This window comes from Erpetoichthys calabaricus, chromosome 1, assembly GCF_900747795.2.
Source record: "Erpetoichthys calabaricus chromosome 1, fErpCal1.3, whole genome shotgun sequence".
Lineage (NCBI taxonomy): Eukaryota > Metazoa > Chordata > Cladistia > Polypteriformes > Polypteridae > Erpetoichthys > Erpetoichthys calabaricus.
Genome location: NC_041394.2, coordinates 142,849,734 through 142,863,107, shown reverse-complemented (window position 1 = coordinate 142,863,107; position 13,374 = coordinate 142,849,734). Strand labels below are relative to the sequence as shown.

The following is a 13,374-nucleotide window of genomic DNA, read 5'->3' as shown; positions in this document are numbered from 1 at the left end:
TCACAAAAACCAACCTTTTCAGGCCCTGTTTTTCAAGGCTTTAGGGTAATTAAGTTGCAGTGCACCTTTACACAAGGCATTCCAGTAATTGAGTCAGCTTTTTGCAGTGAACTTCCAGTAGTGTATACAAAGCAAGTCAAGGCTTATTTTACATGAGAGCAAAAGATGATTGGAATCTTAGACTTTACATTAAAGAAAGTGGAGTAATAAAATGAATCGGGGAAGTTGTCCCATACAATCAGACAAACGGCAAGAAGAGCTACTTTAATGAATTTAGACCTTATTTTGTCATTTAAATTAGAACAGATACTGTTTCAGTTTGCAGCAGACTACATTTTCAATTGGAAAAAAATAAAGATGAATCTGAAATTGTGGCTTAGTTAATAACAGTCTTGTTAGCTTAACAGCAAATGTGTCTTTAACCTACAAGCCTGTTAAACACATTCGTCTTGTGTCCTTTTGATAAACTGTGGGCTCCACCCCTGCTCGCTTCGCTCACCCACCCCTGGGTTTGGTTAACCTGATATACAATTTTAAGAGATTGTTATTTTCATGGGAATTGTTACATATGCATTATTTTCACTTTTACTTTAAAACTTTAGTTAAAACAATATTTGGAATTAACTTTTCTTCAAGATCGCATTGAATTTTGATTCCATGTTTGGACTTGCATCGTGACAGCGCAACGTATAACTGCCTATGAGTGAATATCGTTTCTTCCTCTCTTATAAATAAAATAACTTTTTCGAATGTTTGTCCATGCTCTTTCTTCTTTGCTTAGTCGTTGACCTGTCATCTAGAACGTATAAAATTATTGTCCTGATAAAATTTACAAGAGCTGAGAGCGCAGGAAGTGTGTCTGCCAAAAGCATTCACATGACTAAGAGCTGAGAGCAATAACCCTTGTTTCAGACAGGTATACTACAAAAAAAAATTAAACAATATGACGGCTTGTAATTATGAGAAGCATTTTATTTTCTTTTATGCCATATTTATTATAAATAAATATTTCTGTACATATTTTAAAGAAATTTTATTTTAGTATTTTATGGTCACTGAACAATAAGCCTACAGAATTTTATTTTGTTAATAAAAGAAGAACAGTTAACACCTGTGGTCTGTAGTTTAATTATAAAAATACACTTTAATATAGGACATATACAGGAGCTTAGTGTAAAGTTTTTTTTAAAGGGATAAAGAAAAAAAATCAAAATGGGACCATTAAGTAACATAAAATCTGTGATCGGTATTGGCCTTAAAAAAAAAAAAAAACTGATCTGAGCATCCCTATTTATAACAAAACATTATTTCTGATAATAAGCACTTTTCAAGAGTAACCATGAAACAACCCATAAAACACAGTAAACAAAACAGTAAGAAATTGGTAACATACTAAAGAAAAATTTTCAACAGTCATTCCCTAGAATTGTGTGACCTTTAGTTCTAAAAATCTCAATTAAAAAAAACAAAACAAACAAAACTTTTTTAGTTACTGCTCTCGCAAGACGCTGAGGAAAGGTCTCGACATCATCTCTGACACACTATCCTTCATGGCTAGCAGATGGCTTTGGAAATCGTGAAGGACACACAATCCACAATCAATCAGAGAAGTCTCCCTCGTCCGCTACTTGAGATCCTTAAGGGTCTTGGTATATGGGAGCGCAGCAAAGGTGAGTTGCTGTTTAATCCTGAGGCTGCAGTCAATGATGGGACTGGCAGCATCAAAGTCTTTAGTCAGCTGCTCAATAAAGCCATGGCACCCTTCAAGCTTGGAAGTTGAAACTGGCACAATCTTTGATCTAACTCCTTGCTTGTCATTTCCTGGGGTTGCACTTGAAAGATGTCAGAAACATCTTCCCCTTACATATCCTGGAACCCATTCCCTCCAATGGTATGTGCTAGACACACTGTTTCTTCAAAATTTTGCTTCACTGCTTCAAAAACACCTTTAAAGCCTTCAAGATACAAGCAAGCCACACCTATTTCTATCAGTTGTTCAACGTAGCCTATGAAACATTTCGCCAGGCTACATCAATGTAGTTGATGACTTGAAGCACAGTGATGGATTTCCAGAAAGTCATCATGGTGATTTCCGGGTTTGCTTCCAACTAGTTGCAGGCATGGTGGTAGGTTTCAATGGTAGATTAGACTGAAGGCTTTTAGGATTCCACGATTCATCGGCTGGATCAAAGATATGTTGTTGGCTGGCATAAAAAACAACTTCTATGTTTACATTGGCATTTTCAAGCTGCCTACAAATATGAACTGGCATGCTGTCAAGTATTAAAAGAACCTTGAATGCAAGGTTTCTGCCCTGGAGATATCATTCTACCTCCCGAATGAAACAGTTGTTGAGCTAGTCAAAGAATATCTCTGTAGTCATTCGAGTTTTTCTACTCCAGCGCCAATGCAGTGTCATTCTGGCCTTATTTTTTCCTTTCAAAGCCATGGGATCATCAATGGCTTGCACTTAAACTCATCATTATGTACATGCACTTTCCAACATGTTTTATAAACAGACCAGTCTCATCTACATTAAACACTTATTTTGGTAGGTATCCTTTTCCCTCAATTAGCGTGTTCAACTTGTTCTTAAACTTACCTGCAGCCTCTGCATTAGCAGAACCATCTTTACCAGAAAGTTTAACATTTTTTTTAACCATACAACCATAGTTACACTTACCACTTACAAAAGGCTTCACATTTTCTTGGTCGTCTGTTACTTGCTTATAAATTTATTAGGCCTTGAAGCAAAGGGTTCCCATATCAACCACACTTTTTTGTTTTTCCACCATTGCATTTAACCACATACGTATTTAACCCATTTACCATATTTTCAATTCCCTCATCGCACACTGAACAGTTGCCATAGCACTTTCTAGAGCAGATTCCACTTTTACAAATATGTTCTTCATTTTTGCAGATATAACAAACCATTGATTTGTTAACACCAAACTCAAGGCTGATAGTAGCTTCCAACATTCTGGATTGAAGTTTAATTGAAACTTACTAAGCTGCATAAAGCCCAAAGGAAAGCACAACTGCAACACAAAACTTGATTCAGTTAAGTAAAACAATGAAAATACGCAACAGATTCACAGGGAGCTCTTCACTCTATGACTGTGGGGTGAACACAACCTGTAGTAGGATACTTGGTGCTCTCCAAACTTAAGTGCATCACGCCTCACATTTTTTCACTAGTGCACATAGTCGTGAAGTCTGTGAATGTGCTGAGTTGTGAACGTGAAAGTAAGCATGAGGTTACTAATAAAATCACGTGAATGCTTGAAGTTAAACACACGAACATCGAGGATGAACAGTGTGTACACAGACACAGTATGGTCTTATCACACACCAGAATGACTGAGAAGGAGCAAAATTAAAAAGAAAGAAAACTTCTGACTTGGCTGTCACAGTCCTAGTTAGATATTATGCAGGTGTATTGCTGTTGGTATAAAGAAGCCTCAGTAGCATTTCTTGTCACACTTCTACTGAATAATTTGTTTGCTGAAAGTACTTAGTGTTACTGTGTCAGAGATCAGATGTGCAAAAGTATTCATGATGGCACTCAGTTTTGTTTTAATTCTCTCCTTTGCTACTACATTCACATGGTCCAGAGTGCATCCGAAAACTGAGCCTGCCCTTTTAATTAGCTTGTTGATTTGGTGGGTCTCTCTTGAAGTGATGTTACCAGCCCAGCACACCACAGCATAGTTCTTTGCACTGGAAACTATGGAACTGTTGAGGGTTGGGAGAATGCGCTGATAGTGCATTCCCACAACCACCACACGAGGAACTACCTGGATTGGGACGAGAGTGCAGCACATGACACTTCAGCACCACACTAGAACAGTATGAGATTTTTATGGTGACTGGAGTACCAATCCTGCCCCAACCCCAAAGTTTTCCCTGTAAGTTGAGTTGTTGAAGATGTCAAAAATAACAACAACAACAACATTTATTTATATAGCATGTTTTCATACCAATGATGTAGCTCAAAGTGCTTTACAAGATGAAGAAAGAAAAATATAAAAAATAAGATTAGGCAATACTAAGTAACAAAAAATAAAAATAAGGTCTGATGGCCAGGAGGACAGAAAAAACAAAAAAACAAAAAAAAAAGGCTCAGAGGCCACCCAGCCCTCACTGGGCATGTCACTATTCATATTAAAGGAATGCATATTTATATTTATTTCATTTATATTTGAAAATATTGGGTTATCCATATTCCACATTTATTCCAGCCAAGCTGATAATAAGAGATCAATTCCTATATATAAAAACTGAAAACCTTTTTAAAATAATGTATTTTTTCATGTTTAAAATTAGTCAGTTTTCTGGGCCAAAGCAATTACAAGCAGGGTAGCTGAAATTTGTTCTAGCAACAAGGAACCCATAGCAGAAGTTTACTCCTGAATGAAATGCCTTTTTGTTACTGCATACCTATAAATTAACAACAGAGCAAAGCTCACACCCTTTCTTTGCTTTTAAATGTATACTTGTCGGCACATCTACTACAAAACAGACATTGGGTTCAATGGTACACTTGTCTTTATTGAGAATTGACTGATTTTGCATAAATACACATGTAGGAAAAAAACTGAGAACAAAAACGTTATTCCTAAAGTCACAGAAAGAATATACTGTGCATCGAAAACAGTTAAAAAATGAAAAGTGCTTAGAGTTTCTGAACAAACATATCAAAAGTTGAAATCCAAAAAGCAAGCATATACTATAACTAAGTGAGGAGATTCACTACAAGCAAAAATTGACCACTGAGTAAAACGCTTAGTGGATAAAAATGTAATTAGAAGAAGAATTCATGACAATCAGGTTTGAGAACTATTTGTGTAGGTATAAATCCAGGCTCATGAAACACACAAATATGTTTGCACTCCTTATAAAGAACAACAAGTGAAGAACTCTGAGTGTATTAACTACTTCACTATATCAATGTTTTGAAACACAAGACTCTTCGGAAATTTTACTTTTTTTTTTTTTTTTTATAAAATTTTATATTCTTCCCTTTGTGAGACTTCTGAACTCTTTGAGACCATGCCCAATGGGATGACACACAGAAGCGTGACTGTCACGTCTTTTGAGGGTTACTTGTCCGTTGCTGAGGCAACCACAGATACAACCACAAGCTGACCACTGCCATGAGCAAAGCGCCAATCACCCGATAGGTGATGCAAGGAACATTAGAACTTGGCCACTGACCTGGCTCCGACCCCGCCTGTTTGCTGTGTCTGTGTATAGTAGAATGGTAGATCCCGCTATAATAAATAACCTTGCTGTTCCTGTTTCGAGCGGAATAAAGCTGGTTTTGCTAAAGTACTGATGTGTTTTTAGATTTTATTTAAATATAAACCATCACGATAAAACAAAAAAGTATAAAATTTCAACTTAACAGTCAAGGTCACTTTTTACCTTTGTCCATGTTATGTTGGCAGGGGGGTCCCCGTTGGCTGCACAGGACAGGATAAGATATCTTCCAACTTCCTGTAGATATTCAGCTCGAGGAGTGATACGAAAAGTAGGTGGATCCTTAGGAATAAAGAAATGGGGTTCAGCAAAGCTATGACTTTAAAGGCAAACAGTTAGGCCCATACATTTACTTTGTCAGTCATGAGTGGAGTACCTTTTTAGTGCAGAAAATCATGTCCTGTAAGTAAGCTAATACTCATGCTGCACATCCCCTTCTTCTAAAAGTAAAGTGGCCTAATCTATAGTCCTTTTTAAAATATTGGAAACACTGGTGCTATACATCCAGATAAAACTAAGACAGAGAGGCAGTGACATTCTAACTTTGCCTGACAAAAAACTCCTGTTTTTCTCCAGGATACCCTCTTTTCAGGTTGACCTTCTGGGATTTACAACTTTTCCTTTCATTCTTGAATAAGGGAATTCATTGTAATATACCACAGCACAACACACCATTCGCAAATCTATTTAATCTATTTCTGGGTTATGGAAGTCCAGAGCTTACCTTGATGGTATCAGGTGCCACACTTGGCTTATCACACTATCGCACTACTTGGGCTAGCAATAAGAAGAGTTTGCACAACCTCCAGCATAACAAAGAGGGAAGTGTTATTTTCTGTTAGGAGCTCAAAGTACATATCTATTAATGGCAAGCATCCTAATTTTCCTGAGATTCCTCTCTGTTAGAAGTGCCTTTTTTCTTTGATTGCATAAGGCAAAATCTGTTTGTAATGGCAGTATAGTCCTCCGATTTCCAAAGGTTAATTCACATTTCTCAAGACTCAACATTGGAGCATTTGTGACAGAGTAATTGCTGAAACACTCAAACTGCCAATTTTATGATTAATAAACTGCAAAATACTTTAGATCATATTTTCAGCTGTAGTAAGCCCCGACAATTGAAAAGGGTTACCTGTGACATCAATGTACATTTTGGTTTCCATGTTATACATTTCAATAAATGACTCACTACTGCATCAGCATTCATTACATTTTTCAGGCTGACTAGTATAGTAAACAGTTTATTGTCCTTGTGTTTTCAATCCTGAAATTAGTTTTGTGCGAAAACAAGGGTCCGCTATTATCTGAGGTTTCTGGATGATTCCCTGCACATAGTATTGTACATTCTCGGACTTGGTTCTGATGTTCTTCTCTCCCTGTGGTCATCACTATTTTCCAGAATATCCTTCTACCTAATCAGCTGGAAAAGTTCTTTCAGCGTATTTGATAAGTTAAAATTCCACTTATTTTAGTTAAATGTTGCTTGTAATTATGATTGGGTAATTTAATGTCAAATTGAGCGATTTTTCAGAAATCCAACATATTTTGGTCTCAAATAATTCTGAAAAAAATAACAGGTATACATACTCATGTTATCCAGGAGGCACCTTATAAAAATATTTTGATGTAAGATCAATATTTTCCAAGGTACAAACAATTTTGTAAGGGGTGAGGGGTGTCAAATTTGACATAGCTTTATTTTTTCATCAATTTCACAACATCGTATCTCAAGAACTAAGCCACCTAGCAGACTCAAATTTTGCATACTGGTACATATAAGTATAGTACAGAACAATATCTAAATATTTGGTCCAGATGATACCACTTGGTAAGAGTAGACCTTCAAAAATGGAAAAAAGAAATGTTTTGCATCTTTGCTTTTGCCAAGTTTAGGCTTTCAGAAAGCATACTTCTAAGGCCGAGTTTATACTTCACATAATGTGACATGAGCGCCTGTGGACGCTACTGCTGCCCAAGCAGTGCAGTTTATACTTGTGCACGTACTTTATGTAAATCTGGAAAACTCCACCGGGTGGCAGTGCAAGATATCATCACGGCGAGAGAACATTTAGTTTCCCTGTGTTTTGAATTACCTGAAACATCCATTAAATTCCTAGGACACTTTGCCACAATATCTCTGAAAAGGATGAATGTGTAATGATTACTGTACATACATCAATTCAGGAACGCACCCATTCCAGAATCATCAGGCTGGGCAAACACAATACTTAAACAGGGCATCAGCTCATCGCAAGGTGAATACAAGTACACACATACACTAGTGTCATTTTAGCATCACCAAATCCCCAAACCTGTATGTCCTTGCAAGGAAGCCGGAGCACACTGTGGAAACCCACCAGGAAAACATGAAAACCCGCAGCGCTACCACTCTGCCACCGTGCCGCACCCACATGTGGAATAACTAACAGTATTAATTATTTAAACACAGTTAACAATTTATCTGTAAAATCATGAAAAGTCATGAAAGTGATACAAGTAGAAATCTAAGGATACTAAATATGCAGACAGCTGGAATATCATAACATCATCATGTTCTATTTTGCAATTGCTGCTGCTATTGAAACCCTGATACTGTTACTTTTCTGTTTATTGCTTTTTCAGAAAATCCATATAGTTATCTGAATAAGGAAAAAAAACAGCAAAAGTCTGTGTTGGTTACAAATAAGGATTGAGGCCTAAACATGGCTAAACCGAAAACACTAATAAAATTATGGTCAATTTCAAGGGTCTGCTTTGTCCATGCAGAGTTATCTGGACCAAATGTTTTAACTTTGTCACATACTATACCAATTAATGCACCAGCATGCAAAGTCTGGGCCTGCTTGGTGGTTTATTTCTTGAGCAACAGACTTAAGAAATTTGGTGAAAAAAAATGAGGCCTGAAAAATATCTAGGACCCAAAACAAAAACTGGTTGTCTCCTGACTAACATGAGTTCACCTGGTAATTTTTCAGAATTTTTTTTTAATTCTGAAGTCCATGGGACATTGGTTGATTTGACATGGAATGATCCAATTCTGAGCGTTTATCCTCTCCTCTTTTTTAATCCATAAAAAAGTATGCATTAATTATAACCCTATTTATAGAATGGTAAATAATGACAGGATGTAGCATTCTTGCCCTAGTTGTTTGAAAACTAATGCTCTTGGCTTGATTTATTGACTTGGTTGGCAATTTTACTCTTTTGCCCACAAGACAATGCTGTAAGCAACTGCCTTTAAAAGCAACACCCAGTTAAAATCATATAAGAAGAATTGAGTATTTTGTTGTTGTTTTTTTTTTTTATAAAATTGTTTTCAATTAGGAAAATATTGTATTGACAAAAATCCAAAACATATGATTGTGTGCTAGGCTTTGTGAGTCTACAGTTTTAATTTGTTTGTAATTAAAAACTGGTGGTTCAGGGTGTCCAGAGTGTCAAGGTAAACTCCATGATTAAAAACAGCCTGGACTTCTGGTGTTCTACTCCCTATACTTGCCCCTAATATGCAGTATCAAGGCACATTGATTATTTCTGCATTAGTGGTTGCTCTGTAAAGGGCTTTAGTTAAGGGCTTTAAATAGCTATTAAATAAAAGCAAAGACTAATCACACAAATAACTATTAAGTTATCAAATTCAAGTCACTGACTGAACACTCCTAGTTTTCAAAAACTAGAGATTAATTTGAGAGACACAATTATGTAAACTTTGAAGTTCGTGATGTAGAAATTCAAGATAATATAGATTAAGCATATTAAGAAACAATAAAAGACAATTTCCATGTATAAATATATTTATTTGTATTTGGCAGGAGCTTCCTTCAGAGGGAAAAAGGTTTCCAAATGTCATGCTCTTCTAATTATCAGAGTGCTCCAGAATGTGCCAGACGCTTCTCAAAAGAATTTCCCAAACATAATAAAGCCCAAAATCATACCTGTAGGATAACTCTGGTTGGCACGGATTCACCCATTGTACCATAGCTATTGTAAGGGGTGCAGCGGTAGAGACCAAGAGTGTCCTCATTGGAAGTTGCAATGAAAATTGTTCCATCTTCACTCACAGACCAACCTGGAAGCTAAGGCAACAAAAGAATGATGAGTGATGATCACTCATCAAAATAATGATAACAGCATATACAATGCTTTGCTTCAATGTTAACAGAAAACACTCTTGCAAAGAAGTTGGCAATTATTTATTTTATCTAGAGTGTGCTAAATTAGGGAACAGCTTTGGAAAGCAACCAAAGAGAATACATGAGGGAACAAGCAGAGAAAAGGGATTCCTTATCTCTCTTCAAAGAAACTCTACCATATCCAGAAAATTATTATAAATGTCATTTCTGTTTCAAGCCACCACGAGTATATAAAGAAATCAGCCAATTCATGATTTAGTGCTGTTATCAATATATAACTATATACTCCTATTATTCCAGCAACATTAAGTGGATGGTTGGAGACAACAGTAAATCCAGTGGCAGGGTCATAATTTTGAGTCATGACTTGATCGCGTTCAGAGTAAAGCATGTGCCTGTGTTTTGCATCTGTATGTGAGGAAGTGAATCTGTGTACACAACAATGAAATTAACCTCTCAGTGCAAAAAAATGTTTCCACTGTTATTAGCATTGTAAATTGCAAGAAACTTATTGATTTTGTGCAAAATTCTTCAAGTAAAATTTGTTCTACATGTATAGGGATGGGAATCGAAAACCGGTTCTTGTTGAGAACCGGTTCCCACTGTTTCAATTCCATGGAATTGTTTGCCATTTTTGCAAACGATTCCCCTATCGATTCCAGTCGCCTCGAATGACGTCACCACGTTGCGTAGCGTCATTTACCCAGCAGGAAACATGGCGCCTAAGCGGCACAAACACTCAAAAGTTTGGTTATACTTTACGAGAAAGGATGACAACAGGGCAACTTGCAATACTTGCAAAATAGATATTTCATCAAAGAGAGGAAACACTACGAATATGCAAAAGCATTTGCTCACGCGATAACCTTAAATGAATGTCATGTTTTTTGATCCGCTCCGGACTAGTGAATCTCAACCCAGCAGCAGCGGTAACGTTTGCACGTCCTCTCCCGTTAATACAGCAGGTAACTAATCAACTAACATTGCATATTACGTTAGCGCGATTTGCCTTATTGCAAAACCTGCTATTACTGTGCATTGCATTTAGATGACCATGACGAGAGAGACAGACAGAGTCTGGCTGGCTTAGATGCTGGCAGTTCTTGCTGCAGTCTACCGGTAGCTTCTCCTTTCACAGAGGCGGGGAAAAGTAAAAATTCCTTCCTGAAAAAGCAGATATGCTTATATTTCTGCAAAAGAATTGTTAATTCTCCATAGTTGATGGTTGCAGAATTGCACAGTGCACAGTTCCATTGGACTTGAGTTGATTGTATTTGTTGCTGGCTGATGTAGTTTTATTTTTGAGTGCTCAGCTCATATATACTTTTAAAAAGGAGAGTGTAAATGTTACTGGACATTCTTGTGTAATTGCCACAGAATTATTTATGTTATACTTTGTTGTTGCTACAGAAGAATATTTATTTTATTATTATTTTACATTTACAAATTTTTTTCTGGGGACCCCATGGCACCCCATCGAGGAGCCGTAGGCTGTGAATCTCTTAAGATCTCACTGTTGGGTTTGTAAGGTCATGCTACTCCTAAATTTATGTCTTGTTCAAAGATAAGATATAAAACAAAGTTCTAAGCTAATCGACCTGTGTGTTCTCCTTTTTTAAAAATAAGAATCGATAGGAGAATCGATAAAGAATCGAATTGTTAAACAGAATCGAAAATGGAATCGGAATCGTGAAAATCTTATCAATTCCCATCCCTATACATGTATAATGATGTTACACACAGTTGTGCTTCAAATAAAGCACAAATGAAGAATGAAAATTTACATTTTTAAACAAGATAAAATTCTTACATTTCATTCCACATAGTAAAATACTGGTTTGCTTTATGTAAGAAAAGCCAAATGTTAGACACATTAGATTTCTTTTAACATGCTAGTGACCAAATTAGATAATATAGCAGTACAGATCATTAGAGGTTAGAACAGGTGCAGCAGCTGGCACTACTGGCTCAAAGCTTCAGGGATTACTAACTAGATGTTGTACCAACTGAATAGCATGGGTATACTTGCATATTTCAAAAAGTTCACATATTCTAATGTAATGGATATCTTTAAATTGAGCTCATATGAGTTTACGTCTGGGTGTCTGACTGTCTGCCCTATAATGAAATAGCACTATATCCGGAGCCTGTTCTTGTCTAGCCAAAACCTGTTGGTTCTCCACATCCCAGCAATGGATTAAGTGAAAGGATAGATGCAATAAACCTCTGTAAACAGTCCAAGTGTTTCTGTCTAAAACTGTAGTGAGGACAACATTCACAAGAAGTGCTGCCTTGACAGGAGCTTTAAGGACAAAAACAAAAAACAAAAAGAAGAGAGAGACCCACCGACTCAGTATCTAGTGGTTCTCCATTTTTGGTCCAATTCACAAACATCATGGGTGGGTTTGCCCTGACTGGACATGTGATCTCCCCCTTCATCCCCATTGGCAAATAGGTTTCTTCAGGCATGTTGATGACTTGAGCGGAGTCTAAAGTAACAAAAAAAAAAAAAGTAAGTAATATATTCATCTGAGCTATGGACAAAACTGAAATCTAGTATCACGTACTTTCAATTGTGGTTAAGGTTTTAGAAACTCATCTAAAGACTTTCCTCAACTATTGATGTGTTGGAATTATCAAATGCCTTGTTATTATTTTTAATAAATGGCATTTCAGTGTCATCCCAGCTAGTCTTTACCCTTCTCTCGGCATTTGGGTAAATGTTACTGCTTTAAATATAGGGCAATTCAATGTTTTACAATTTATTCCTAAAGGCTTTATAAACAGCTTTGTAAAAGGAACGATTTTTCAACATCAACAAAATTAATAACTATTGTCAAAATTGATAACTTATTGGAAATTAACCAATTCAGAGTCAAAGGTCACCATCCATTTTATATGAATATACTGTACATAATAAGGTGATTTCCTTTCAAGAAGAGCAATGTCTCATTTCTAGAATTAGAGTTACATAAAGCAACCAAATGCTCTCTATTGCTTGATCATCACTGTTGTCTGACTTGCTTGGTTGTGACATTTCATATTGAGCCCTTCCATTTGAATCCAAGATACGCCTTCATAAAATTACCTCAATTACCTCACCACCTGGCTCCCAAAACAATTTTACACAACTCTATGGGTACTGTTACTCCTAATTTTTTGCTAAAAGTGAAATTAATTCTAGCTAGACTAACATACCCAAAGTCCTCACATCAAATAGCCAAGCCCATTGCTCCACACATGCTATAATGTGCCAAGTACTTCTGCCCACACTTGTATGGCACCATGCACCAAGTCTTTCAACCACTAGGCACTTTGCTCTATAACTATTCCTTATGCCTTCTGGCAGTGCCAGGAAACACTTTGCACTTACACCTGAAATTTTAAGCACCATGCACATAATATATTTAAGCTATGCCACCAAAGATCAAAGTGTTTCAAGAGTAAAAGGAAAACATTTATCCCTTTTATAAAAAAAAAAAAAACTTCGGAACAGACATGATCTTTTGAAGAGAGACAGATTAGAAGAGAGACACTTCAGAGAGACACTTTCATATCACATGACACGGTCAAGTCATGTCATACTGACATCCAGAGAGACACTTGCATGTCCCACGACATGGTCAAGTCACGTCTTACTGACATCCTTTGAAAGCAAGTCCCGTGAGACAGTGATCTTGGCGAGTCATGTCCTACTTACAAACATTTTCAAACAAGATCATGGTCATCTAACCTCTCAGTTGTTGGATAGAACTTCAAAAACGACTAAGCGAAGAAGAAAGAGCAGCTCTAAAAAAAAATTTATAAGTTAAAGATGAGACGTCCACGACTAAGTGAAGAAGAAAGAGCAGCACGTCAAAAAGAGACCCAAAAGCGTTGGAGAGAAAACAATGCCCAAAAAAATGCAAAAAGAACAATAATAATGTGCAAATTCTGATAATAAGGAAAGTAAGCAACGACTAAGCAAAGAAGATAG

At 36.6% G+C, this 13,374-nt stretch overlaps 1 protein-coding gene across 4 annotated transcripts in view; it reads right to left on the bottom strand.

Moving 5' to 3' along the window:
* The window catches only part of igsf9b (immunoglobulin superfamily, member 9b), a 164,580-nt gene that overhangs the window by 32,720 nt on the left and 118,486 nt on the right, over positions 1-13,374 (bottom strand). For all 4 annotated transcript variants that reach the window (XM_051923298.1, XM_051923299.1, XM_051923297.1 and 1 more), the window contains exons 9-11: positions 11,745-11,887; positions 9,201-9,341; positions 5,431-5,547 (exon numbers count right to left, since the gene is read on the bottom strand). In XM_051923298.1, the coding sequence (XP_051779258.1) occupies positions 5,431-5,547; positions 9,201-9,341; positions 11,745-11,887 (401 nt within the window). The remainder of the gene's footprint in view (positions 1-5,430; positions 5,548-9,200; positions 9,342-11,744; positions 11,888-13,374) is intronic.